Source organism: Halichoeres trimaculatus, unplaced genomic scaffold (assembly GCF_033239565.1).
Source record: "Halichoeres trimaculatus isolate MK-OKI-2021-1 unplaced genomic scaffold, fHalTri1.1 fHalTri1_scaffold_5, whole genome shotgun sequence".
NCBI classification, from domain to species: Eukaryota; Metazoa; Chordata; class Actinopteri; order Labriformes; family Labridae; genus Halichoeres; species Halichoeres trimaculatus.
Genome location: NW_027437183.1, coordinates 16,093,341 through 16,117,448, shown reverse-complemented (window position 1 = coordinate 16,117,448; position 24,108 = coordinate 16,093,341). Strand labels below are relative to the sequence as shown.

Below are 24,108 nucleotides of genomic sequence, written 5' to 3'. Positions count from 1 at the left end.
GACCAATGGGCGCCCTATAGCTCAAAGCCAGCGTCATACTAAATGTGGCTGCGTCCGCAGATTGGCTTCATTACACGGTATCAGGAGCCGATGGGTGACGTCGTGGAGACTACATCCCTGTTTTATACAGCCTACGTTTACAATCCATTGTAACAGCTCAGTGTTTGTATCTTTAATCTTTTTAGGAACTGGCAGGATTTTGTGACACTTTCTGTGTCAAGTGGGTTTAATGAGCTCCCTGAGAAAGAATAAATACATTTTACTTAAAACCAATGCATCACTCATAAAGAAACAAGCACAAAATTGGCCTTGTTAATTTAAACATTAGAAGCAAGGTGGAAACTCAAACATTTTAGCTTGAAAAAAACTCATTTGTTTGAGATCCAAAGAAGACGAAACTTAGCAACCTGACCAAAATAGATCCTATTCTGCCCTGTGTTCTGATGTACGCACCTGTAGGATTTGATATAGATTTGAAGTAATGTTGCAGAAACATTTTAGTCAGGCTGCTTTGACCTGCATCAGAGTCACCTTCATGATGACAAAGGCTGAATAAGCAAGATTTCTGAATTTAGACATGTTTTCACATATTTAGAAAGAAGTTAAAGGAAAAGCTGAAGTCATGAACACAAAGCCAGAGTCTGGTTAAAGTAATTACAAAGGCACTATTTCTGACAATTGTACAGGAAATTTAGTTAGCTTACCTGGTTATACACTTACTTTATCTTTCATTGAACTGTTTAGTGCTTGTCAACTGCACTTTTGTTCTGTCTGTCTGAAACACCACGTTTGCTGCTGACTATGGTGGCCAGGTGAAAAATGGTTTTTAATCTCAACAGTACAGCCTGATTAAATTTCTTAAAAAGTTGTTGAATTGCATCTTATTCTTAAATACTTGGTTTTATTAACACTTTGGTGTTATATTCAACATAATTTGACACACATTATTTTGCACTTTAGCTATTGAGCAATCTGTGCATTTGCAATAAATAAAATCCTGTTTTACACCAGGTTGAAGCCTCTGGAAGAGAGACATGAAGCAGCGTAGGGACCACTTTCACTTCAGCTAAGTTCTCATGTCCCCTCTTTTTACGACACTGTTTCCTCACATTCTGTTTAATTCTCCATGATGAATTCAGGAATTATTATCCCTGAGGCCAGATTATGTTCTTATGCCAACCCAAAATAAAGTCAGAGAAATCTCAGGTAAAAAAAAACACATTTATTGTCTAGATATTTTAATCATTTTAGATTAGCTAGCATTAAGACCATTCAGTATTTCTCCTGATTAGAGGTTTCTTTTCCATGTAAAAGACGTACAAAAACAGTTTGTTATTTCTAAATCATGTCCTGTAAGAAAAAAAAAACATATATACATTTTTACAAACATTCAAGAGACAGATAAAAAAAACAAACAGCTCAATGTTGTGAAATGAATGTGTTTAAAATGGCTGAGACTTCCTGAAGCTGAAGTACACCTGACCCTTTATGCAATACTCTTCACTAAAGGATTATCGCTGACAAATAACTTTATCTGTAATGTGGTTTTAAAATTTCTCCAAGTCAAAGACAAATAACACATCTGTAAAGGCAAGTTCACTTATGATCCACATTGAAATACAAGCAGACACGTGACTGAATTAAAGCAAAAAGGCAATTCTGTTTGTAAGATGAATCTGTCTGTCTGTATCGGTAAAATGTTCCAACACAAATTTGATTTAGTCCTACTGAAGAGGAATTTTTAATAGTACAGCTGGTCTCAATATGAAGGCTCACCAACCTCCCATAAGACATCTCGTGTTTCAAAGTGAGAAAGGCAGGGCTAAAGCAAACTGTGATAATAGGAAGATTTATTTCAAGTAAGGGAGGAACTGATCCCACACCATTTATTTTCACCTGAACTCGTCTATGAATCTTATTCTGAAGGAGGCAAAAGCAAATCAATTTCTTACAATGAACGCAGGGGACATGGCTCGGTCATTAGACCTATTCTCAAGGTGATGAGTAAATTTCAAGTTTTATCACTTTAACGGTTAATAGACTCAAAAGCGTCAATTAAGTGATAACATGAGAGAACTTGGGTTCAATCATGAGGCTGTAGACACAAACCCCAGCTTAAATATTGAGCACAAAGCCAAGAAGTGTAAAGAAACTCCAGCACGGAGGTATTAAGATGCTTGTGAATTATGGGAATATATTCCAAGTATTAATTCACTCTCTAAAACTTATTTCCTCCAGATTTCCATTAATCAGCCTATCAACCAGGAGAGAGGAGGAGAATAAACAGAGTTGTAATGAAATCTAAATCATACTCTCACGTTTTGAGAACTTTCTGGAAATACGCTTTGACTCCTGATCAGGATCAAATATCCCATCACAAAGAAATCAACAACAGCATGATGCTTGACAGAAAACACGGGCACCAGTATGCTTTAGTCTGCCATGATGGTATTCTGTGAGTGAAATAAGCATGTGGGTGGGCAGCTAGCACAGTTACTACAGCGCAGTTGATGAGGACAGGACTTACTGTAGAGACAGAAAGGTACTTTTCAGACAGTGTAGGCGTATCAGAACAGCCAGCTGAGGTTCTAAGGTCAGAGAGACAGAGCTGAGAGATTGACAGGCTGTGGGCATTATCTGTCAAGAACAAAACACCATCCTGTTACTGCTCGTCTTTCTCCTCCTCTCCATTATTTTCTCAGTTTGTGCATTTCCCTGTCTGCAACTAGTCCATGTGTTCATCCAGCTTGTTTCAGAGTTCTGTCCAGGAAGAAAACAGCTGATCAGGGTGTTTAACAGCCCATGTCCAGAAGAATTAGGTCCAGTCAAGCAGTACAGCTCGCCTTTTGGTTAAGTCATTGGGTCCCATCAACTGATCTTGCTGTAGTCCATCGCAGAAAGCAGTAGAGACACCAACATTCAAACAGCTCCTCCCCTTTCACTGACATCTTGATGCTATTTGTTCCTCATTGACATGTAGCTGTGTATCCAGGCACGATAGATGGGTACATGTCGAGTGTTTTCTCCTTTCTTTGCAGATATATCAAAAACAAAAAGTGCCATCACGGTCACTCTTTGACTGCAAATTCTGGCTCCAGGTGGAAATTTCTAGAAATATCACAGTCATGTGGGGAACCTTGCTTCCTTCCACTGCTTCTAGTAGATGACCTCATAAACAGTGGCCTTTTTGTCTCCTGACCCGGTGACGATGTACTTGTCGTCCACAGATATGTCACAGCTGAGCACTGATGATGATTCTTTAGACTGAAGAGAAAGAAAGAGAAAAGTCAGTCACACATTAAAAACAAATAAGTGCACAGCCCCCCTAAAAAACATGACTTTTTCTGTGGGACATGTCATATCTGGTCTTTGAAAAAATATATTATGATGATAGTTATTACTTCAGCAGGAACAGCCATGAAGTGTTTGAGTTTTTTTAAAGAAACCTGCTGATGCAGCATCAAACAGAGAACTTGTTGCCACGACAAAAGTATGTCACTTTAGTGATTTCTACTCTTCATCTGTAATTCAAACTACAAATGCAAGACAGAGAATTCAAACTTTTGATGTTTTGTTGGATCATGTCATTGATGCACTGCAGCCCTGTTCAGTATAATTAGCCCTGCTATAGCGAAAAGGGGCTTAATTTTAACATGTGGTTCAATGATACACTGTCCCAACCTGGAATATGCTGGCTCCATACGGTGTTCTCCATGCATTCAAGAGGTTATCCTTTCCTGTGCTCACAAACCATTTACCTGAACGAGGAAGCACAAGGAAAAAGACACACACACACATTTAGGATTTTCAGGATGAGCATTAAATGTGAAATGTGATTTAAAAAAAAGTCTTAAATGGAAAATTATATTGACTTCATAAACGAGACATGAAAAATCAGAAAAGGAAACCTTTCATATAGAAATATACAAAAAAGCATTTAGAAAGATAATGTTAGAGTGAAACCACTATGGAGTGGGGGCTACTGTTTGCCTGATGGTTATGGTGCACCTCTGCCATACCGTCTGATAAATCTTAGGTGTTCAACTGTCACCACAAATCCAATCACACCTTTTAAAGGAAAGAGTTTTGCAGAAGAATACCGAAGAGCTGAGAAAATGAGTGAAAGAGAGACTAGATTGACAAATGTCTTGCAGGTGCTCACCACAGTAGGCAAACTGCAGGGAGAGTACACAGCTTTCATGCAAATGAAGCTGGTATTTGTCAGGCTTGGTGACATGAAGGACCTCAACGTTGCTGCTTTCCATTCCCACAGCCAGCCACTCTCCAGTTGGGCAGTAGCCGAGAGAAAAGATCTGTGCAGAAAAAGCAGGAAACAACACTTGAGTTATATTAGCTTCAAGACCCAGCTTTTAGAGGTTCATTCTGTCTTTTTAGGGATGCAACATTTGATAGAAAGGATTGAAACTTTGTTTTCATTTCACATGCAGGTGATCAAAGTGTTTTAATAAGACACTGTTTGTGATCTGAGTGTGTACCTGTGATGTGAAGTCATGCTGCTGCAGCTGCCGCCCCTCTCTTAGATCCCAGGAGCGGACTGTGTTATCAAGGCCTCCGGTCCACAGCTTGGTGCCATCGTTGGAGATGTCAATACAGCTGGCTCCATCCGTGTGGCCCTGGAACTGCCTGTAAGATACACACATGAAATCAGAGCTGAATAGAGAAAACTATTTTAAACAAAAGAAACTGGGCCTCAGGGTGCCCTTCTAGTCGGTAAACATCAAACGGTCTACCAAACAAAGACTGGACAAGATTTAAAGGAATATCCCATGGATTTCTGCTTACTGGGGATACAATGTATTATAAGAGTATACCAATCAAATCCACCCATGCATTTTTTCTTACAGAGAATGATGCATGTACTCATGCACATCAAGTTTCTCCCTTACCTAACCAGTGTCTGGTTGTGTAAATCCCACACAGCAATGTTTCCATCACTGCAGCATGAGAAGCAGACCTTGGAGTCCGGGCTAATGGCCAAAGCATAACATGCTGGTGCTGATGATGTTAACTCTGCCTTTATCCTTGGGGTGGGCGTGGCCAAATCCCAGATTGACAATGTGCTCGCCTCACCTCCCACAATCAGTGTCCGGCCATCAGGAAGTAGACGACAGGAGCGGATGTAGTTATCTCGATTCTAATGTGGTAGAAACAAAGAATGCATATCTATAGCACTTCATTTTGTCCACATGGATTCAACAGTTCAAAGTGAACAATATCAAAAAATAGCCACTGGTTAGTTATTAGACAGCACCAAGACTAAAAATCTTCTGTTTCTGAAGCCAGATAAATGTTTGTAGTACACATCAAGTAAGGATATGCCCAATCGCTCTCACATCACTCACCAGACAATCAAGCTGTGACACTGGGCTCTTGTTTCCTGGGTGACTTATGTCCCACACCTTAACACATCCCTTTCCTCCAGTGTAAACATGTCGGGTGGGGTTGCTGATGGTAACCGCACACACCACCTCACCATGGTTCAGTGTGTTGATCTGACGGGCGTGGCGAGGTATCCCTGGGCCCACCAAAGCATCCGGGGGGAATGGCACTGGCTGCATCTGCCCGTCAGCTGCTACGTGGAAGGAGTACGCACTGATCGCACACAAAGATGAAGACGAGGATGAGACGTGGGAGAGATTTTCAGAGAAAAGTAGGGTTGTTTCAAGAGGGCAATTTAGGTCCTTGAACATACAGGCAACCACAAACACACTTACGGTTTGCCACCAGGGATTCCTGTCAGACTGGGAGGCATTCCAGGAACTCGCATGTGAGGATGAGGATCAAAACCAACCTTGTGAAGAGAACAAAGACATTTTTATGAGCACAGTGCAAACACACACCCATGAGCATTGGCAAAAGATGCACACAGGTCAACAGTAACCTGCAGATCAGAACACAAACACTCATGAGCACAAAGCAAACAAGACACTCTTGAGCACACACACCCTTTGAATCTGAATGACGGGCTTGAGAGTCAGCAAACACACAGAGGCAGAGCTGTCAGTGCTTGTGCCGCCCCCAATCAAACACACAAACACACAAACACACACACACACACACACACACACACACACACACACACACACATGAACACAGTTAGCGAGTTTCTATTGAGTGTTGCCCAGACACAGCTGTGAGTCTCCTAAAGCTATTTAAACAGTGTAATGAACACTGCAAATAGAGCCAAGAGTGATGAGGTGATTGAAGGCAATGCACACCAGCATACACTTTGTATAAATACTACCACACTCACACAAGAATAATATAGCTGTGCAGCTACTGACAGTTTCCACACTTGGTAAAAGTCCTGAAACTTCCTGATCTCTCACATTCAAACAGCATTACAGTCAGATCAATCATAAACTTTAGACACAGCTCAACAGATCAAATTTACTACAGCGATATATTAGCCAAGGTTACTAAAATCTGGGAGCAGAAATAAGAAAACTTGCATCACACCAAATATTTCATGGGGAGTTTAAGGTCGATCCGAAGAGGTAGAAAGACATTAACATACTGTGCAGCTGTAAAACTCCTCAAAGCATGTTACAGAAATCCATGGCTGAACTGAGAGAACTGTGTGTGCGAGAGCTTAAGGGCATCACTCAAACATTCACACTACTTTTTTTTACCCTTTTCACTCACATTCATCATAAAGTTTCACAGAGCCTATAAAGTGTAACAAGGAAGAATTGGATTTAAGCCAAAGCAAAACTGAGCCCGAAATAGCTTCTAGGGGCCCACTTCAATAACTTGTATCTGCTTTCTGTCTTTGTTTTTCTGAGTTGGGGGTAAAATATGTCCTATCACCCTCATGATAAAAATGATTGGTCAAGACATGATATGTCCATGCTTCTCAATTCAGTATGATATCTTCAAATTAAATTAGTATCTTACATTAAAGTAGCCTTGCTGATGTTATTCTATAAGGCTTTTCTCATCAAAGGAAGGACAGAATGTGAAATGAGACTCTTTTATAACAAAATACTCACCATTGGTGAACGGCCATAGGCAGCCACAGCTGCTGCAGCAGCAGCACTCATCTGAGGTGACATGTTGTGCAGTCCAGCGGCATAGGCTGCAGCTCCAGCAGCACCAGCCAGTTCTCCATTCATTCCTGCTGCATGGGGCAGCATACCAAATGCACCTGGATATGGGCCTGGTACAGCTAGGGGGGTCCGCAAACCTGCAGCTAAGGAGAAGAAGAAACAAAAGGGTACCATACATAAGAAGCTAGAAAGTACAACAAAATAAGCTTAAATGATGGGCCACAGGAACCATATAGTTCCTGGGAATGTTTCACTCATTTGAGCTCAGTTAGGGGAGTGCAAGCACATTTTTTTCCCATTATTTTTATCAAATACACACTGAGAACTTCTATGCCTGTACAGTTATTCCCCAAGACAGGGCCTCAAAGGTTAAAAGTCTTACATCATTTATCCAGAGGCTTTAAAAGTCATATAAACATTCAGAATTTTTTCACGAAGGTCAGTCCAGGACTTACTTGGTGGATGCGGCATATCCATGGTAGGTGGCTTTGATAGACTGGGGCGGATACCTGGAGTAGAACTTGGACCAGGCGTAGAGTCCCCTCTTGGTGTAGGTGTACTTGACTTAAGCCCGGGTGTACCTGCTTTATCTCGCTGCAACAGAGACACAGACATTTTGAAACACTCACATTAAACAAGTGTAACTACTGACATATGTAGTGACTGAATAACTGAGTGCTTTTTAGAACAACAAATCATATTAAAGGGATAGTTCGGCTTTCATTGACATGAACCTGTATGGCATCGTCATCTATAGTTATGTACATCAGCGCTGTCTAACCCCTGTCAGCGTCTCACGGCTCCAGCTGTGGCTCCAGAAGCGATATGACTGTGCCTCGTCTCTCTCTACCCGTTCTAACTCCATCCATTGTTGTTGGGAACGTGGGATCTAGCCCCGGGGGATGGACGAGCTAGCTGTGCTAACCCAGCAGCTCGTGCTGTTCACGGACGTGGCTGACGGAGCTGACATCGGACGCCGCGACACATCGGAGGAGCTTCGCCTGCTGTGAGCAGACAGGATCCAGGAGACAGAGACTGAACAGACTTCTGGGGAGGCTCAGTCCTGGACCCTGTGGAGGTGGAGACTGGCTGGGCTGGAAAGTGGTGGACGAGTGGTGGACGGGATGTCGTCATCTAATTTCTTATGGACTTTTTTTGCACTTTCTATACTCTTTCTTACTTTTGTTTTCTTAAATGCAGCGGTGACTCCTGAATTTCCCCTCGGGGATAAATAAAGTATTTTCTATTCTATTCTATTCTATCTGACGAATTTCAGCATCAGTATATTCGGGTTCATAAATAAATCCCCTTGGCTCTGTGCTTAATGTAATGTCATCTTCATCAGTAGTCAGACATGTTATCGTTAACTTTTTAAAGTTGTAATGACGGTGACAACGCGCGCCGGTCAGCTGGATGGACCGCGCGGCGCAGTGATACGCACCAGAGAGTAGTGCCAATCGATAACGGAGTCTGACTTTTTTCCGGTTTGCAGTTTTGTGATGCAAATTTATCACTCTTTTGAACACAATTTGTTTTGAGAGGATAAACGCTTTATTTTCGTGACCCCAGCCATGTTGCCGGACTACTTTCGTCTGGACCAAAACCGCACCAGATCTCAGGTCACAGGACGCTGACAGGGGTAAGACAGCGCTTAGATGACGATGCCATACAGGTTCATGTCAAAAAAGCCGAACTATCCCTTTAACTCAACCATCCATACCATTGACATCTCTTTGGATTTAAGGGAGGAGGAACTAGCTGATGATGCAGTAGAAGCTGGACTGCATGGGTCTTTCTTCAGAAGCCGTGCTTTATCCAGGCCATTTTCTCTAGGGGAGGGGAGAGGTGTGCCACGAGGGGAGGCGGGATCCTGGCAGAAGGACATTGATATAGTGATGACATGTCCACAGAAGTCATATTAGCATTGACAGATGCTTTAAGCCCCAACTGTGAATACACTCTATCTTAATTAAACAATAACTATATTCAAAAACAAAAAAAAAATAACACACCCTAAAAGAATCAGATATACTGACCTCATTTGAGACATCCACCACTAAATTGTCATCACTTTTCTCCCCGTCACTGTCCTGCAGATAAAGACCATCAGTTAGCCCACGATTGGGTCCTCTGAACTTATTGCTAGAGGTATTCCACACATTTCACAGAACATTGCTGCACATGAGCTTGTCTGTTGATAAGCTAAACACAAGTCTGTAAGAATGAAGCTGTAAGTTCCCATTTAGGTGTGAAATATTTTGAATGCGAGAATCAGAACCCAAAAATGCATCCTTTAATGAACAGAAACATAAGTATCGTTTCCTTGGCAGAAACAAACACACACAGTAAGCAGAGTCATTTCTTACATAGTGGCTGGAGTCCTTGTCTTCAACCTTGCGTTTCTTGGTATCATTTGGAAACTCGGGTCCGTTTCGTCGCTTATCTGAGTGCCTAAGACTTTCTGGCAGCAATGAGTTACTCTGCAGATGAAAGCCGAAAGAAGAGGGAAGGACAGAACGAAGCAGGGAAGAGTCAGAGAGGAGAGATTAAAGAAAAAAAAATGGCACAGAAAGCAAATAAGACAAAAAAGGAGAATTTGGAGGACAAAGAAGAGGAAGAAAAGAGAATTACTTTTTTTTTTTTACACTTAAGGTTAGGAACAATCTGCATGAGCTAAACAGTCTGAGCCATCTACAAATAATTACAACAGGTATGTGTGGAGCAGGTTAGAAAAACAGACTCTTACTCACAAATAGGTTAATAGTTCACAGAAGCATGAATTAAGCAGCACTAACACTTTAACAGCAGGTGCTTCTGTCACTTGACCAAAGCTGTTCACAGCTTCACACAAACACACACCTCTGAAGTTGATGATTACATTAAGTGGCACTCAAAATCTATCAGTGCTCCCTCTCCTGGCCCTGACAAGCTGCACTGACTGCAGTTGCAAGTGTGTGATTGTGTCAACGTGTGTGCCTGTGTGTGTATGCGCATAAAGTGTAATTGACTGTAAAAGCCTGTGTGTGTGATCAAGTGTGCACCAGACAATGTGTGTGTATTACTTGCATAACACCCATGTGTCCCAAGATTAAACACACACAAATACACACACATGGGAGCGCACACACAAAGCTGGCCCTTCCAGCCTCCTGACCAACGGATCCTATTGTTAATGGATTAAAGCTTCATGTTGAGTCCATTATAGTCTCAGCCTGTCAATGAAATGTGCATCCAACATACACACACACATGCGCGTGCACACAGTCAGCAAGCGATTGAGCGCTTGGACTTTGAGGGTGGAAAGGGTAAATGAAGGAGGAATAGCAGAGAGAAGGGGTTGGAGGAGGGAGGAGGGTGAGAAAAAAAGGGGAAAAGGGAGGGGATGAGATTAGAGGACAGAGAGGATGGAAGGAGGGTGTGAGACTGTAGAGGAGAAGAAAGGGTGACAAGAGACCAGGGAGGGAAGGAGTCTGAATGGGGGAGGGTGAAAATCTGTATTCTGCCAAAGCCCCCCTTCCTTCATGCCCCCCTACCCCTCCCCCTTCCCACCCCTTTATTGAAAGGTTTTAGTGAGCTGAGCACAGGAGCACTGACCCGCAAAACATAAGCAATTTCCCCCCTCCGTCTCCCCCACTCGCTTTTAGCATGGTCTCTCTCACACTCACACACACACACACAAGCTCAGTGTCATATGACTGCTGCCCCTCTCCCCTCCTTCTCCAAAGCCCTCCCCTCTCAGTGGTGGTGATATTAAACACAATGAGAGTCTTTAAGCGCGGGATCAGGGGCGGTGGGAAGGGGGGAGAAGGGGGTAATCTGCTCACTGAGGTGTTAAATAGGCACAACAATGCAGGCTAGGCTGGTGGAGTGTGTGTGTGTGTGTGTGTGTGTGTGTGTGTGTGTGTGTGTGTGTGTGTGTGTGTGTGTGTGTGTGTGTGTGTTTGTGTGTGTGTGTGTGTGTGTGTGTGTGTGTGTGTGTGTGACACCATGCTAAAAAGCTCATTTGGAGGAGAAAAGAAACCTCACAGTTCAGTTCAGAGCAGATCTAGAGCAGAACTAAACAGGCAGGCCAAAGCTCTACCCAAGAGATCCCCACTAACACACACACACACACACACACACACACACACACACACACACACACACACACACACACACACACACACACACACACACACACACACACACACACACACGCGCGCACACGCACACACACAATCGCACACACACACTTTGGAAGTGACAGTCAAATATACAACTTGGGCGGAAGCTATTGGGGTGTGAAACAGAAGTGAAAAAGGCAATGTGCTTTAATGCAAAATAAGGTGAACTTCAGAGGTCCCTGAGTGAGAACTGTGTTTGTTTTTTTACAGTAAACCAACAGATATGTACAGGCCATGAGCTTTGGTTACAGATCTTGGTTTTGGTTTTCATGTGTAAACTTGTGACTGTTTAAGCACTCTGATTTTCTACGAGATAGAGAAACAGTTAGCCCAAGATGACCTTGTTTTACAACGATACAATTAACTAAATACTTTTTTTGTTTTGGACTTTGTTCGGCTTTACTGATTTTTACACAACCTGCAGTGGACACTTACATAATTACAAATCCATTGATAACAGCCTGGTTCTGCTAAATGTAAACATGTTGTAGTCTGCTCAGAGCTGATTAGTTGAAGTATTTTTCTTTTGGCTTGAGTAGCGTTCCAGTCCCACAGAGGTCCAACAACGAAGCCACAACTTACTAATCTGACTGTTGAGCTAAACTATAACAGCATAAAACCTGCTCCTTCGACCAAATTCAAGATCCCAAAAAGGAAAGTATTCCTTTGAGACACACAAGAACAAAAGCAAGCAGCTTGTCAAAATAGCAAACATGGCTGCAGAAAAAGGAGGTACTCACTGTGCCAGGCTCTCGCTCTGTTGCCGTTGGAAATGCGTTGATGCATTTAAGGTCATAGGGTATTGTGTTCAGCAGAGCGAGAACAGAAAAACATAAGAAGAGAGACAGAGTCAGAAATGTGACAGCCACATTTATTTGCATGTAAAATTAATACAACAATTGCACACAAGAGTAACTGAGAAGCAAATATTGTGAAGGTAAACTACTTTGAGAATTCTGTTATTCACAAGCACCTAAGCCAACACACTACAAAGCAGTGACTCCTGTTTCTACTTCAGATGGTTAATCTTTGTAAAAACATGCATTCTGTCACCTCTCAGGTGCTCAGGTCCTGCAGAGTGTGAGTCAGGTCCGGACAGGTGAGGCTTTTTATCACCACCATCTTTTCCCACCAGGTGGGGAGGAATAGCCCCGAGTGCTCCTGACAGAGCCAGGAGACCAGCTGAACCACCCAGCTGAGAAGGGTGGAGGCCAGCAGGATGAGGTGTGAGGGGCACAGGTGCACCACCGTGGTTATGGGATAGGTGCTGCTGCTTTAAGACAAGAAGGAAAGACAGGGATTTGGTTAACTGAGCGTAAAATAAATATCTTGCAACATATTTTGAACTTTTTAAATCCTTCAGTTGTGCTGAATTTTGTCCTTGTCACAGGGTTCTGGGGTATGGTTTGATCCTCAGTGAACTCAGTCTGATCAGTGATAACCATATGCCTGACACCAACAACCAAAGTGTCAGAGGACGACACTGAGCCATCAGTGGGTAACGATCAATAGCACTCTGTAACTGAATCAATGGAGACTCCAGGCCTTAGTGAAGTCTTCAACAGATGGGACAGTTTCTTCAGTGTCTGGGTTTACACCACCTCAACAAGCTGCTGCAGTCTACAAGGCAGTGAACACATCCTTTCCACCAACACACAACCTCCTCCCTCTGGGGTCAAATACTGAACAATACTGACAGCTGGGATCACAGCCCAGAGCCCGGGGATGTGGTGGCAAGAGGGGGGGTGGTGTAGGAGTCATGGAGGGAAAGGAGGAATGACAGAGAAGTGGAGGGGGGGTTAGGGTTAGCGGAGAGAGCCCCAGCTGCTGCCTTCACTGTCAGGTCTTGTGAGGGAGTGAGGCGGCTGAGGAAAGAGAGGGGAGGAGAGGAGAGGGTCAGGGGGGATAGAGAAAGAGAGAGAGAGTTTGGCTGGCAGCCCTGCTCTCTCTTTCACACCAAATCAGGCGCTCGTCTGAGCGTGAAATGCCTTTGTGTTCCAAAACATCATTATTGCCTCCTCAGACAGTAGCCGCAGGAATCCAAGCTCACTGATTCGCCGCTGGGAGGGGAGGAGGAAGGGGGGAGATGAGAGGAGAAGGGGGGCACAGGAGGCAACTCTGTAGGGGTGGAAGGAGTGCTGAAGGTCAAACCGACTTTTATCTCACCTAATTGACTAACCCACTCCCCACCTCTCCTGAGCCCCCGCCCTCTCTTTTCCTCTCTATCCATCCTTCACTCTCTGCGTCCTGCCCCCATGAATGAAAGCTAAACAAGGAAAACAGTCTTTTAGCCTCAACCCCCATGCCGGCCTGCCTGTACACGCACACACACCACACACAAACAATTTCCAGAGCTGGCACGCCTGCCTCACAATCAAACATAAACACACCCACACGTCACACTTGATCACACTTACATGCATACACAGAGTCTAGATAAACAAGGCAGGCACACACTCAACCATTCTACCCCTGCCTGTTGTTTTTCTGGGGATAACAGAAACACACGCTCTGCTTCACCCAGACGCACATACAAACATATGCAAAAGTACACACGCAGATACACAAACAGGACCCCTGATGGGAGTAAATGGAGGGGAAGTGCTTTGTAAAGGGAAAGGGGAGCCCGGTACGTCATGGGATGTTAGTGTGAGCTAGTGTGTGTGCATATATGTGTGTAGAAGTAGGGGCAGCATGCTTCATTACACTCATTTAACTCACAAACAGGGTGAATGACAGGCTGGCGTGGGAGACAGGAGGAGAGGGGGAGAGGGGGGTGTAAGGGCAACGCTGTAACCCCCCCCCCCCCCCCTTTACAAACACTGAAATCCTGCAATTAAGACTCAAACAGCAACTGCCAAATCCACCTCTCCCCCATCACACAGAGAGACCCCCATGAGTCCACGCCAAGTAACAAGCCCACCTCACATTTAACTCCCCAAACCCTCTTCCCACTCACTGCTTAGCTCAAGCTATGAAGACCCCCCCCCCTTTTGCCCCATTCCACTCAAACTAAACTGTGGGCCTCATGCACCAGTCACACCCCTAGGGCTTCTACAGAGCCAAGTTCTAAACTACCTCTAGTCTCACCCAAAAAGTCAGACACACACTACAAGGCCGTTTACACGACAACTGTTTTAGGGTGAAACGAAAAAGTTTTGTTGCGTTTCAACCTCGTGTTTTCACAGAAACGGAGTTTCAGCCGACCCAAAACTTTTGAAAACGGCCTCCAGGGTGGGATTTTTCTGAAACGCTCCAGACACCGTCGCCGTGTAAACAGTAAGCCGACGTTTTCAGTGGAAACGCTGACGTCACACTACGCCTCGCGTGTGCATATTCAACAGGACAACAGTACCGTTGTCATGGTCATCCTGAACTACCGTGTTGTGCTTGTGCTGCTCAATCTGCTGTATCTGCTGACTGTCTTTAAACAAAATGTGCATCTTTTGCTCCACTTTTTAACTTAGTATTCCCCAATACACCAGATGACCGGCTCAACTCTACTTCGGTGGAGGTCTCTCAAAAGCAGCTTCTGGACAAGACAGCACCACCTACAAGCCTGGCATGGCTACCACAGCGTTTTCAGTCCATCAGTGTTTCAGTGTAAACGCAGTTTTTTTTTCACTGCGTTTTCACAGCGTTTTAAAGTTTTCCGATGAAACGTGCAAACGGGGCCTACGTCTCTTTTTTGCCAAAACGTCTTTGTTCCTTCACCTTTGTTTCACTGTGCATATCCCTTTAAAGCAAGTCAGCCCCCATTTTTTATCATAACCTGAAGACATCGCATCAGAAATAGCTCTTTACTCACTTTATCCTTTATTTTCTACAATATACAAACTTTTGTTATCACTGACATTCCATGTATATACAGTTGTAGTTGGTTTTAGTATTAAGTAAGTAGAGGAATACACACTGTAGGTGGAAGCCCTGGAAGTCCACGTACCCCGATGACCGCATTGAGCTCTGCCATGGTCACCTGTTTGGCCCGCTCCACAGCTTGAACTACCTGCTGCTGATGCTGCAAAACAAAGAGACGCACACATACGGTTGCTTAAGATCCAGAGCAAAAAATGATTCATTAGTAAAGCTGGCAGAGGCGACGAGAGAGTACAAATGTCACCCAGAAAAACAGTTGTAGCTCAATGTCACACATACTTACCTCCTGTGAGAGGAAGGGAATGACTTGCGCACAGATGGTGTTTAGTCTCTTGGCAATCTCAGTCTGATGGAGGGAGAGAGAGAGACTTCATTGTTAATAACATAATTACATCCATTTAGAAGACAGCTGTTCAATAACAACAATAAAGTATTACAAGAACACACACACATGTAGAATCCCATCCATTCAGCAATACATTATGAAGACCATACACACCCCTCTACACAGAACCCACTTTTAGCATCACTGACACACACACAGCAAAGTAAGATTTCCCTCATAATTATCAGTGTGAGCTCAAGTTTCTGTCCTCCTTGTTGTTTCTCTCCTGCTCTCCACCCTCTGTGCTCTTGTCCCTTTTCCCATCAGCACTTCAACATAATCTCATCAGCTACTAACTTCATTTGCTCTCCCCCAGTATCCATGCCAACACATCCGCCTACCCCTAAAACCCCCGGAGGTGGCAACAATTGGCTGAAACCAGATACCCCCACAGCGGCACCAAATCAGATAAGGAGACTCATATTACACATCATCCAATCAAAGTGATACGTAGAGGGCCAGGGTGAAGAGGGAACTGGAGTAGCCATGAAACACAGTAATGGCTTATAGGACACACAAATCCAACATAAATAGACACACAAGCTGGATGGGAAAGCTTCAAGGGGGTGTGTGTTGTTGTCAGAATGTGAAATCCAAGAAAAATATGGTTAATTTTCTTAATCACGTGTTGACAACCAACAGAACTTCATCCAACTGAAACTCTGCAAACAAACTCTAAGTTAAATTTGATATTCCGCAGCACAAATACCAAGCTGTGGGGTTTACTCTGACCAACATTAACTAAACCTGATGTAGAAATAGCTATTTATCATAGAACGTCCTGAGAACCAAACAGTCCTTCCTCTTTTCAAGAAAATTTCAAGATACCTCTTGCTCCAGTTTCCTGGTGATGTAGTTTATTCTTCTTTTTTAAAGTGTACCACTTCACCATTTGTCTTTCCACATCAGCTGTGCAAGAGACCAGTGGATGTTGCTCCAATTCTTTTCTCATTAAAAGTTCAACAAGAGTCCACAGACATGCTAGCGGCTGAACAAGGCTAGATTTAGGTATGACCGTTCTATTTTTGACACATCTTAGTTTAGCATGTTCAGGTAAACATGCCTATAATTGGCATACTAAAGACGGACTCCCTGATACTGACTCAAATAGCTGGATCAGGTATCATGACAACATGATAATACTGAGCCGATTTATATAAATCTGTTTACGGCTACATATACACGCTTTGTAATGTGACAGCAGTGTTTGGCTTAGAGAAGGAAGCTTTCCCATCTGCAAGCTGTCTGAAGGTATTAAACACTGAGTTAAGACACCAAAGGGGTGCTTCAAGGATTTTGGGGTCCTTTTCTGTAGAGCACTGACTAACCCACAAATGTGAGGCTTTGTCCAGCCATTTCAAATTCATTCAAAGCTGAGTTTTGGAATGACTGACAGCAAAAAATATCGCTAGAAAGGAAAGTCAGGGGATCATACAAGTCCACATGATTCAGCTTTTGGGGCCCATAAAAAATTGTATGAATCCATCTTTCTTTCTTCCTTTCCGAGCAAAAACGGGGAACAAATATGCTTATAGCCTTACTACTTTCTCTTTGTGCAACTGTTATTCCTGAAAAGCCGACAAGGTGGAGATGCCCTCTTATGCTGTAGCATTAATACCTTCATTGGATCAGCCAGCCACACACACCTATCAGCACCGACTGACCCTGCCACGGTTTAGCCAATTATATACTTGGATGAGCTAAATAGAGTAGTTGCCCTTTCAGAATGAGTCTTAAACTAATTAAAAAAGTAGCTGCTTTGCCCATAATACAATTTAGGAGTATATCTGTTACTAAAAGGAGAACATTCCGGGCGCGACCCAAGTTTCAAATGACACTACCCAGAAGAATGTAAATAAGGTTGTTAAGTATGGCCAGAGGAGGTAAGTAACCAAATTGGAGCTAAATTAAGAAGGAACAGCTTTAGCAAACACCAGAAACTATAAATAAGTGATGCATTCAATAATATAACCTCTATCAGGATTTAAAGAGTAAAGAACACAGGAGCCTTTGGTCCCTGGCATATGCATGTTGGAGTGGACTTGACATCGAAATAAAACATCCCGTATGTAATGCTTACGACTTATTTACCTATGTAGATTCTCATTTGCATAAAAAAACCCATGATTTCAATATTCATATTTCTTTGAGTAAATCTCAGATGTATGTTCTCTAGTTTGAATGTTAGGCCTTTGGTTTAGCAGCCTGAGAAGCACTGTAAATAAATCTGGTATGTACGTCCACCTTCAGTACATGGTGTAACAGCATCCAGATGAAGGATTTCTCCTGCAGTCCGCTGATGATTTAATGACTTTAGCATACTTCATCAATACTTTATCTTGAATGTCCAAATTATCCAAAGCTTTAAAAGCAGAGCTATGTCAGGCTATCTATATGTGTATTCTCAGAAATTTGAACTGTAAGTCCATAATTACCTTTGCATCAAGGCTGACTGATCTGACAATCTATGAATACCAACTGCTATCATGTCAGCTCAGCTAATCTTACTAAGCTAACTGACAAAACTAACAAGGATCAGATGGATGAGGCTACAAACACCTGACAGTGCAATCCCCATGTGAAACATTATAACAAAGCGTGACTCGGGACGATTGGGAGGGAATAAAGTACTGAAAACTCTCAACTGTCATCTTCTGAATAACTTGAGAAGAGAAGTGCCACAGTGCACCTCCCACATAATGATATTCAAATTATAGAAAGAGTGAGTAAACAAAAGTTGGGGATACAGAGAGAAGAGCACACACACAATGTGCTAACAGAGAACAGGCTTCCCATTACACATATAATTGGAGCATTACTGACACACCACATACACACACATACTCGTACCTCCCCAGCAGGAGGTTGGCTGCTCTGAATCCCCCATAATCCCCCTCCCAACAGAAGCTTGTTGCTCTGACAACTGCAGCCCAAAGCTAATGACCTCCCCTGGAGCTTTAGTGTGTGTGTGTGTGTGTGTGTGTGTGTGTGTGTGTGTGTGTGTGTGTGTGTGTGTGTGTACAATGTGAAGAGATGCATCTCCCACATAATGAAAGAACAGTAGCTTCACAAAGGACATAAAACAAACTATAAACCAAGAAAAAAAAAGGCAGTGGTGTGGGGGTGAAACAAACGGAAAAGAAATTCCAAAGAAAGGAAAAGTATCTGGGTGTAAAAAGAGCACAGAATAACACAGGACCAGGAGCTACTGGAAAAAAAAACTAAAGAAGGGGGGTGGGGAGGAATCAGTGAAGTAGCATCTCCACTCCTCAGTGAAGCAGCCAAGCCAATCCACCTCCAATTTCCTCTGGTCTGACTGGTCGATAGCTGTGGTAATTACTGGTAAACGCTCTGAGCCATGCACCACTCCTGTGGGGAAATGTGTGTTTGTGTGCATGAGAAGGAAAGGCAGAGTTTTCCCTCTTCATCTGTGTGTCTACACAATGTGTTTGCCTTTTTATGTGTCTGTGTATGTGTACTCATGCATAAAGATGTTTGGCTTTCTGTGTTTGTGTGTGCATTACTGTGCATGTGTTTAATTGTCCCTGTCCTCATGTGTTTGCTTATACTATTCATGTATGGACATAAATGCCCTTGCCTTACATCACAGCAGGTGAGTGTCCTTCTTGTATTTGCATGCTTTCACACTTGTGCATCTGCCCTACTAACGTGTGGGTCGGTTTGCCCCTGAAATGAGGAGCTCTACTGTCTCTTCTCTGCCGGCTTCGACGTGATCGATTCCTCCGCCCTCCCCAGCCCTGCCCCTCTAATGTAATAAAGCAGGCCGCTCCCCTAGACAGCACCAATCAATCTACAGAGCCATTCATCCTGCCTCTGGGCTCAGGCGGCTGGCCCTAACTGGGGAAATGGAGACAGAGCCCCATCGATCACAAATAAACGCACATCCACACACACGGTAAAATATCCACATGCACACACACACCCATATGACTGAATACACAAATGGATGTGCACACACAAGGACATGTCAACAGACACACATGGACATTAAAAATATCAAATACTGCTATGTGAGTGGAAGGAATGAGCAGGACAGATAACACACTGAACACACAAACACAAGCTTCCGTACCTGTTTGTGCATTTCGATGTTAAGGCCATAAGACATCTCATAGTACTGAGGAGGACACAGAGTCACATGGTTAGAATATTGTAACACCAGGTAATCCACTGAGAGCCACTTTGATATCCCCATCAAAAACCTTTTTTTGTCCAAGATTGTTTACTATATGAGTAAAAAATGTAGAACTGCATTCCATGTTTGTGTGTATGACAGACAAATGGTGTCAGTCACACCCAATCTTCCTTTGACCTGACTTGTTTCAGGTTAAGTGGCTATTAAAGAAAGAAGAGATGAAGACAGAACCATGCATCCAGTGAAACTTATATTTTCTGCAAAGTCTGAGCAGTTTTTCAACAATATGATTAACATGCATTAGCACCAAACTTCTATAAGCATGGGAAAGAAAAATATGATTTGATGCTTTACAGGATTTTGAAAGTGTCTGGTTTGTTGGATAAAGTATATGAAGTTGATTATAGATCTGCTGCAAAAATGATTTATCAGCAACTGCAGACATGGAACAGAGAGAAATGGGGCCTTTTCTCCTTAGACTGTTTTGTGTGATGTGTGGTGTTGCACGACAAATACACTGATGTCACACTAATCTTACCATGACATAGTGTCTCTGCATCTCAGTCTTTTCACTGGCCAGCTTCTCACACTCCAGCTTCAGGCTGTAAAGACAATAAAAGAACATTCATTTACTTAGTATGGCACATCTTTTAAGAAAATTAGGCCCCTTCCACCCACAAACTACAGCATCTTGGTTTTCTTTAACCTCAGTTGACTGTAAATATTGATTGCTGATGAAAATCAGTAAGTGCTCTGGACATACAGGCTTGTGACTTGTTCTATTTACTCAAACTTAGCATAAACAATGAGCATGCTAAACAAGCATTTTTTTGATCCTCCAGCTGTTTCCCACAAGAGCTACAAACTAACAAAACACACACACACCGCTTTGCAGTGTTAAGGTCTTCTGTGAGCTCTCTGCTTGAGCACCAGCAGATGCAAAGGCAAACTGAAGCTGTTCGGAACACAATGCCTGAAATGAAGAAGATGATTCCTTCTGACAAATTACAGCAGCACACAACTGTTGGCTGTAAGATGTTGGCTTAACCCTGCCCTTTGTTTGCACGAATCAGGATGTGAATTAGAAACAGATAAGCTTTATAGGACAGCAGCTTTCACCTGTTGTGGCCGACCCTCCCAGACAAAACAAATACGTTAAAGTACATACACACCAAGCACAGAAACACACAACCACACAGGCGGCTATGCCCGACACACGAATACACACACACAGGAGAAAATAAGGAGTGATTTATGAAACCCTGAACCCACACAGCATCCTCTGGCTCTCACCCATCACTAAGACTTAGACCTACCACAGTGTGAGCACTGGGTCTGCTGCATATGTGTGTGTATGTGAACCTAATCCAGGTTTACAGGTTAGTATGAGGCAACAGCTGGGGTTTTGTTCATTATGGTAAGAGGGATGGCTGCGGTTACAGTGAGGTTTAGTGTTAGACGGCTGATGACAATGAGAAAACTGGCAAATTGTGCTGCCAATACATACACAAACAAGACATGTGAATGTGTGTTTGTATTATCCACCTGTGGTACTGTGCCTGAAGAAACTGGAACTCCTCCTTGATGCGGTCCAATGACTCTGGGATGGTGAACTTGAAGGGCTGGCCTGGAGCCTGGTGGGGCGTCTGAGGCGCGCGCGCACATACACAAACACACACACGTGCACGGATTATTAAAATCATAGTGGCTCATTATTTGGTCTGCAATTTGCATGTGATCCATTTCAGGCTCGGGTTTTCAGGTTAGTGTGAGGCTCACGTGTAATGTCAACAACTTTTAATTATGAGCCTTTCTCAAACAATGTCAATGCCACTCTGTCACAGACATGAAGGACTTCTTTTTACAATGTGTTCAAGCATAAAATCTCTCAAACCAACATAACAAAAGACCACGTTTTAACACTTTCTGTGGACACTAAGATGGTCAGGTGTACAAGTGCGAGAACACGAAAAGCGAAATCTTACCGGATGTCGCCCCTGGGGAAACATGGTTTTCTCCGTGAGGATGTGACCGTTTCCTTCCTAAACCCCGTTAGTAGGGGATCAAAATGAGGGTACAGTGAAGACGTGAGCTGCTCCGTATCACGGACACGAATCCATCGGACGTTGTTAATCGGACCAACCACCGTTCATTTTTAACAAAAACCGACCGTTCAAAGTGAATCCCTGCTCATATCCGGGGCTCTTCTCCGCTCCGCCAGCAGGTCGACCGTTAATCAACCGGAAAAACACGGGAAACGGCTCATTAGCTGGAGGCTACTAGCAGGAGGGGGTGAAGGGTAAGAACCAGGTGAGAAACGAAAAGGTTGCAGACACTTCTTTCACTCCGCTCGTAGTTCTTGTGTAGAATCCGGTGTACTCTGAGTAGGTCGAAGAAGACAAACAAGGGAAAACTGAAGCCGTTTAACCGTCCACACAGCCGCAAACTGTGGGCTCTCTGTCAGAGCATCAGAAACACATCCAGCAGAAGTTAATTGCAGTGAAGAGTTCCCACTTGATTCGCCGCGGTCGCTTGGTGGCGGTTGAACAGTCAACAAAAACAAAATTTACTTCCCTGCTGTTGGAAAAGCAAACCTGCACTCAAAAAGATTTCGCGAAAAAAACACCAACAAAAAAAACAGGGAATATGTTGTTAGTTTTGATAGCAACAACTCCCACAGCGGCGGCGACAGTCGACCGTCCAGCTCTGCTTTACCTCAATGGCAACTTTCTCACGCGGTTTCACGCTTCCAGCTAACCGAAACTGGAGGCCGGCCCACAAAGTGGAAGTGAACCAATCAGAGCCGCTGTTCCACGTGGGGCTAGTAGTGTTGATTATATTGCTGACCAATAGCCACTCTGCAAACTGCCCCGAGTCGGTTGACCTGGTTGAGCTACGCAGTATCTGGCCAATCAAAGCACAACAGGGAGCTGCTATTCCGGAGGCGCGCTGGGCGGGCAGTGCGGTGTGTGAAGGCAAGTTTCACCTGTCAATCAAAGTAACGTGGGCTCAGCAGGAGCAGGGTTGAAGATGTGTGTATGCATACACACACCAAAATGACAATTCCTCTCTAATACACATGCACAATCACAAGCATACGTACACGTAAAGCACACAAATGTAGTTTCTTTAATACAGCTGCTTTGAACCCTCTAAAAAGTGTAAAATCATCTCAAATATACACCTTTTCTCCCGTGAATCACGATGCAATCCTACAGTCCCCACATTCACTGATTGTGATCATCTTCTTTTGCTTTACATGTTCATGTTGTTTGCTGTTGTTAATCTGCATTCAGTCTACAAAGCGAGCCATAGAGTCACCTTGTGGGAAAAGATGTCTTGCAGTGACAGGCACTCGTAATTCTTTACTTATTCACTCAAGAGGGAAGTTAAAGCACACAAAAAATCCATAGATAGACATACATTTTTATATCAATATTGAAACTGTACTGGCAGAAAGCTTATTCAACACACAAACAATCAAATGCATTATTTTATACCATCTGCATAATAATAATTTTATAATTATCAAAAAGACCAGAGGCATCACAAATGAGCAGGACCTCACCAACCAAGGCCAAGTGTATATTGTGCACATTGCATACTTTAAACTCATCCTAGCACATATGTAACATACAATAAAAAAAAAAAAAACCTTTATGTACTTGAGCATTGGTAAATCTATTATTGTGCATGCACTGTGGCTGATGCCTTTCTTTTTTGTTAATACACATTTTTAAAGAGCAAGAGCTCAAATGGGTTAACAAGAGAATTGATTAAAATCCCTTTCTATTAAAGTTTTATTGAGTTGTTTTACAAGTGTTGATAAAGATACGGTAGCATAATTTACATGAAAATGGTCAAATCTGGTGAATAATCACTCTTATTTGTTTATTTGTTTGTTTATGTGTGCAGTGATAGGCTAGGTTGGAAATTGGTTGACATACACAACATTGAGGGACCCTTTACTTTCTCTATTATCATAACCATATTTGCCTCATTTAACAATCAATATTGTGTTTTTTTAGATAGGAGGATAAACTCATTTTCAACTCAACACCATATCATTACTAGAAGCATGTGCTAGTCACAGTTATGGCTGTAGTAATGTCTTATTGTCCTGGGTATGCGGTCATGTATTTTGGGGTATTTAATGCCATTAAAAACTAACAAACTAGACCAGCTAATTAATAGATGAACCACTGAAGGTGAGTTACTAACAACAGCTGTGACAAAGTCACCATGTCATGAGAGGTGAGGTTGTTCAAACTGGGTAGTAAAGTAGGCTCAAGGTTTTCTGTTTGCTCCACTTATCCCCTTCTAAGCAGTGCTCAAAGCCCCGCAGCTCCACACTGACCAGTGATTGGCTTAGAAAGCTCAACCCCTGACCCTGTAACCTCTAACCTTTGCAGCGGCTGATCTGGTCCATATGAGAGACTCCTGACTGCGACCAGCCAT

At 43.2% G+C, this 24,108-nt stretch overlaps 1 protein-coding gene across 4 annotated transcripts; it reads right to left on the bottom strand.

Annotated features, from left to right (window-relative positions):
* Nucleotides 1-1,214: 1,214 nt before the first annotated feature.
* On the bottom strand, nucleotides 1,215-22,385 carry LOC141790205 (transducin-like enhancer protein 1). 4 transcript variants are annotated; one of them, XM_074669904.1, is made up of 20 exons: nucleotides 21,636-22,385; nucleotides 21,196-21,296; nucleotides 20,189-20,252; nucleotides 19,588-19,632; nucleotides 15,393-15,455; nucleotides 15,147-15,251; nucleotides 12,287-12,503; nucleotides 11,974-11,990; nucleotides 9,437-9,550; nucleotides 9,107-9,160; nucleotides 8,791-8,940; nucleotides 7,526-7,664; nucleotides 7,014-7,213; nucleotides 5,736-5,812; nucleotides 5,364-5,613; nucleotides 4,908-5,155; nucleotides 4,497-4,644; nucleotides 4,163-4,313; nucleotides 3,682-3,758; nucleotides 1,215-3,264 (listed from the first exon to the last, which is right to left on the bottom strand). In XM_074669904.1, the coding sequence occupies exons 1-20, from the start codon at nucleotides 21,657-21,659 to the stop codon at nucleotides 3,157-3,159; spliced, it is 2,352 nt and encodes a 783-aa protein (XP_074526005.1). In that variant the 5' UTR covers nucleotides 21,660-22,385; the 3' UTR covers nucleotides 1,215-3,156. The 4 variants fall into 4 exon arrangements, with proteins under 4 accessions (XP_074526005.1, XP_074526006.1, XP_074526008.1 ...); XM_074669905.1 differs by having other exon boundaries at nucleotides 12,287-12,506; nucleotides 15,177-15,251; XM_074669907.1 differs by having other exon boundaries at nucleotides 15,177-15,251.
* Nucleotides 22,386-24,108: the final 1,723 nt, after the last annotated feature.

Excerpts from the sequence above, each read along its gene's own strand:
- LOC141790205 (XM_074669903.1), bottom strand. The coding sequence starts at position 21,659 with ATGTTTCCCCAGGGGCGACATCCG. Across the intron at positions 8,941-9,106 it reads TGGTGGATGTCTCAAATGAG|GATCCCGCCTCCCCTCGTGG; the intron begins GTCAGTATATCT and ends TCCTTCTGCCAG. Across the intron at positions 4,314-4,496 it reads AGCATGACTTCACATCACAG|ATCTTTTCTCTCGGCTACTG; the intron begins GTACACACTCAG and ends TTTTCTGCACAG.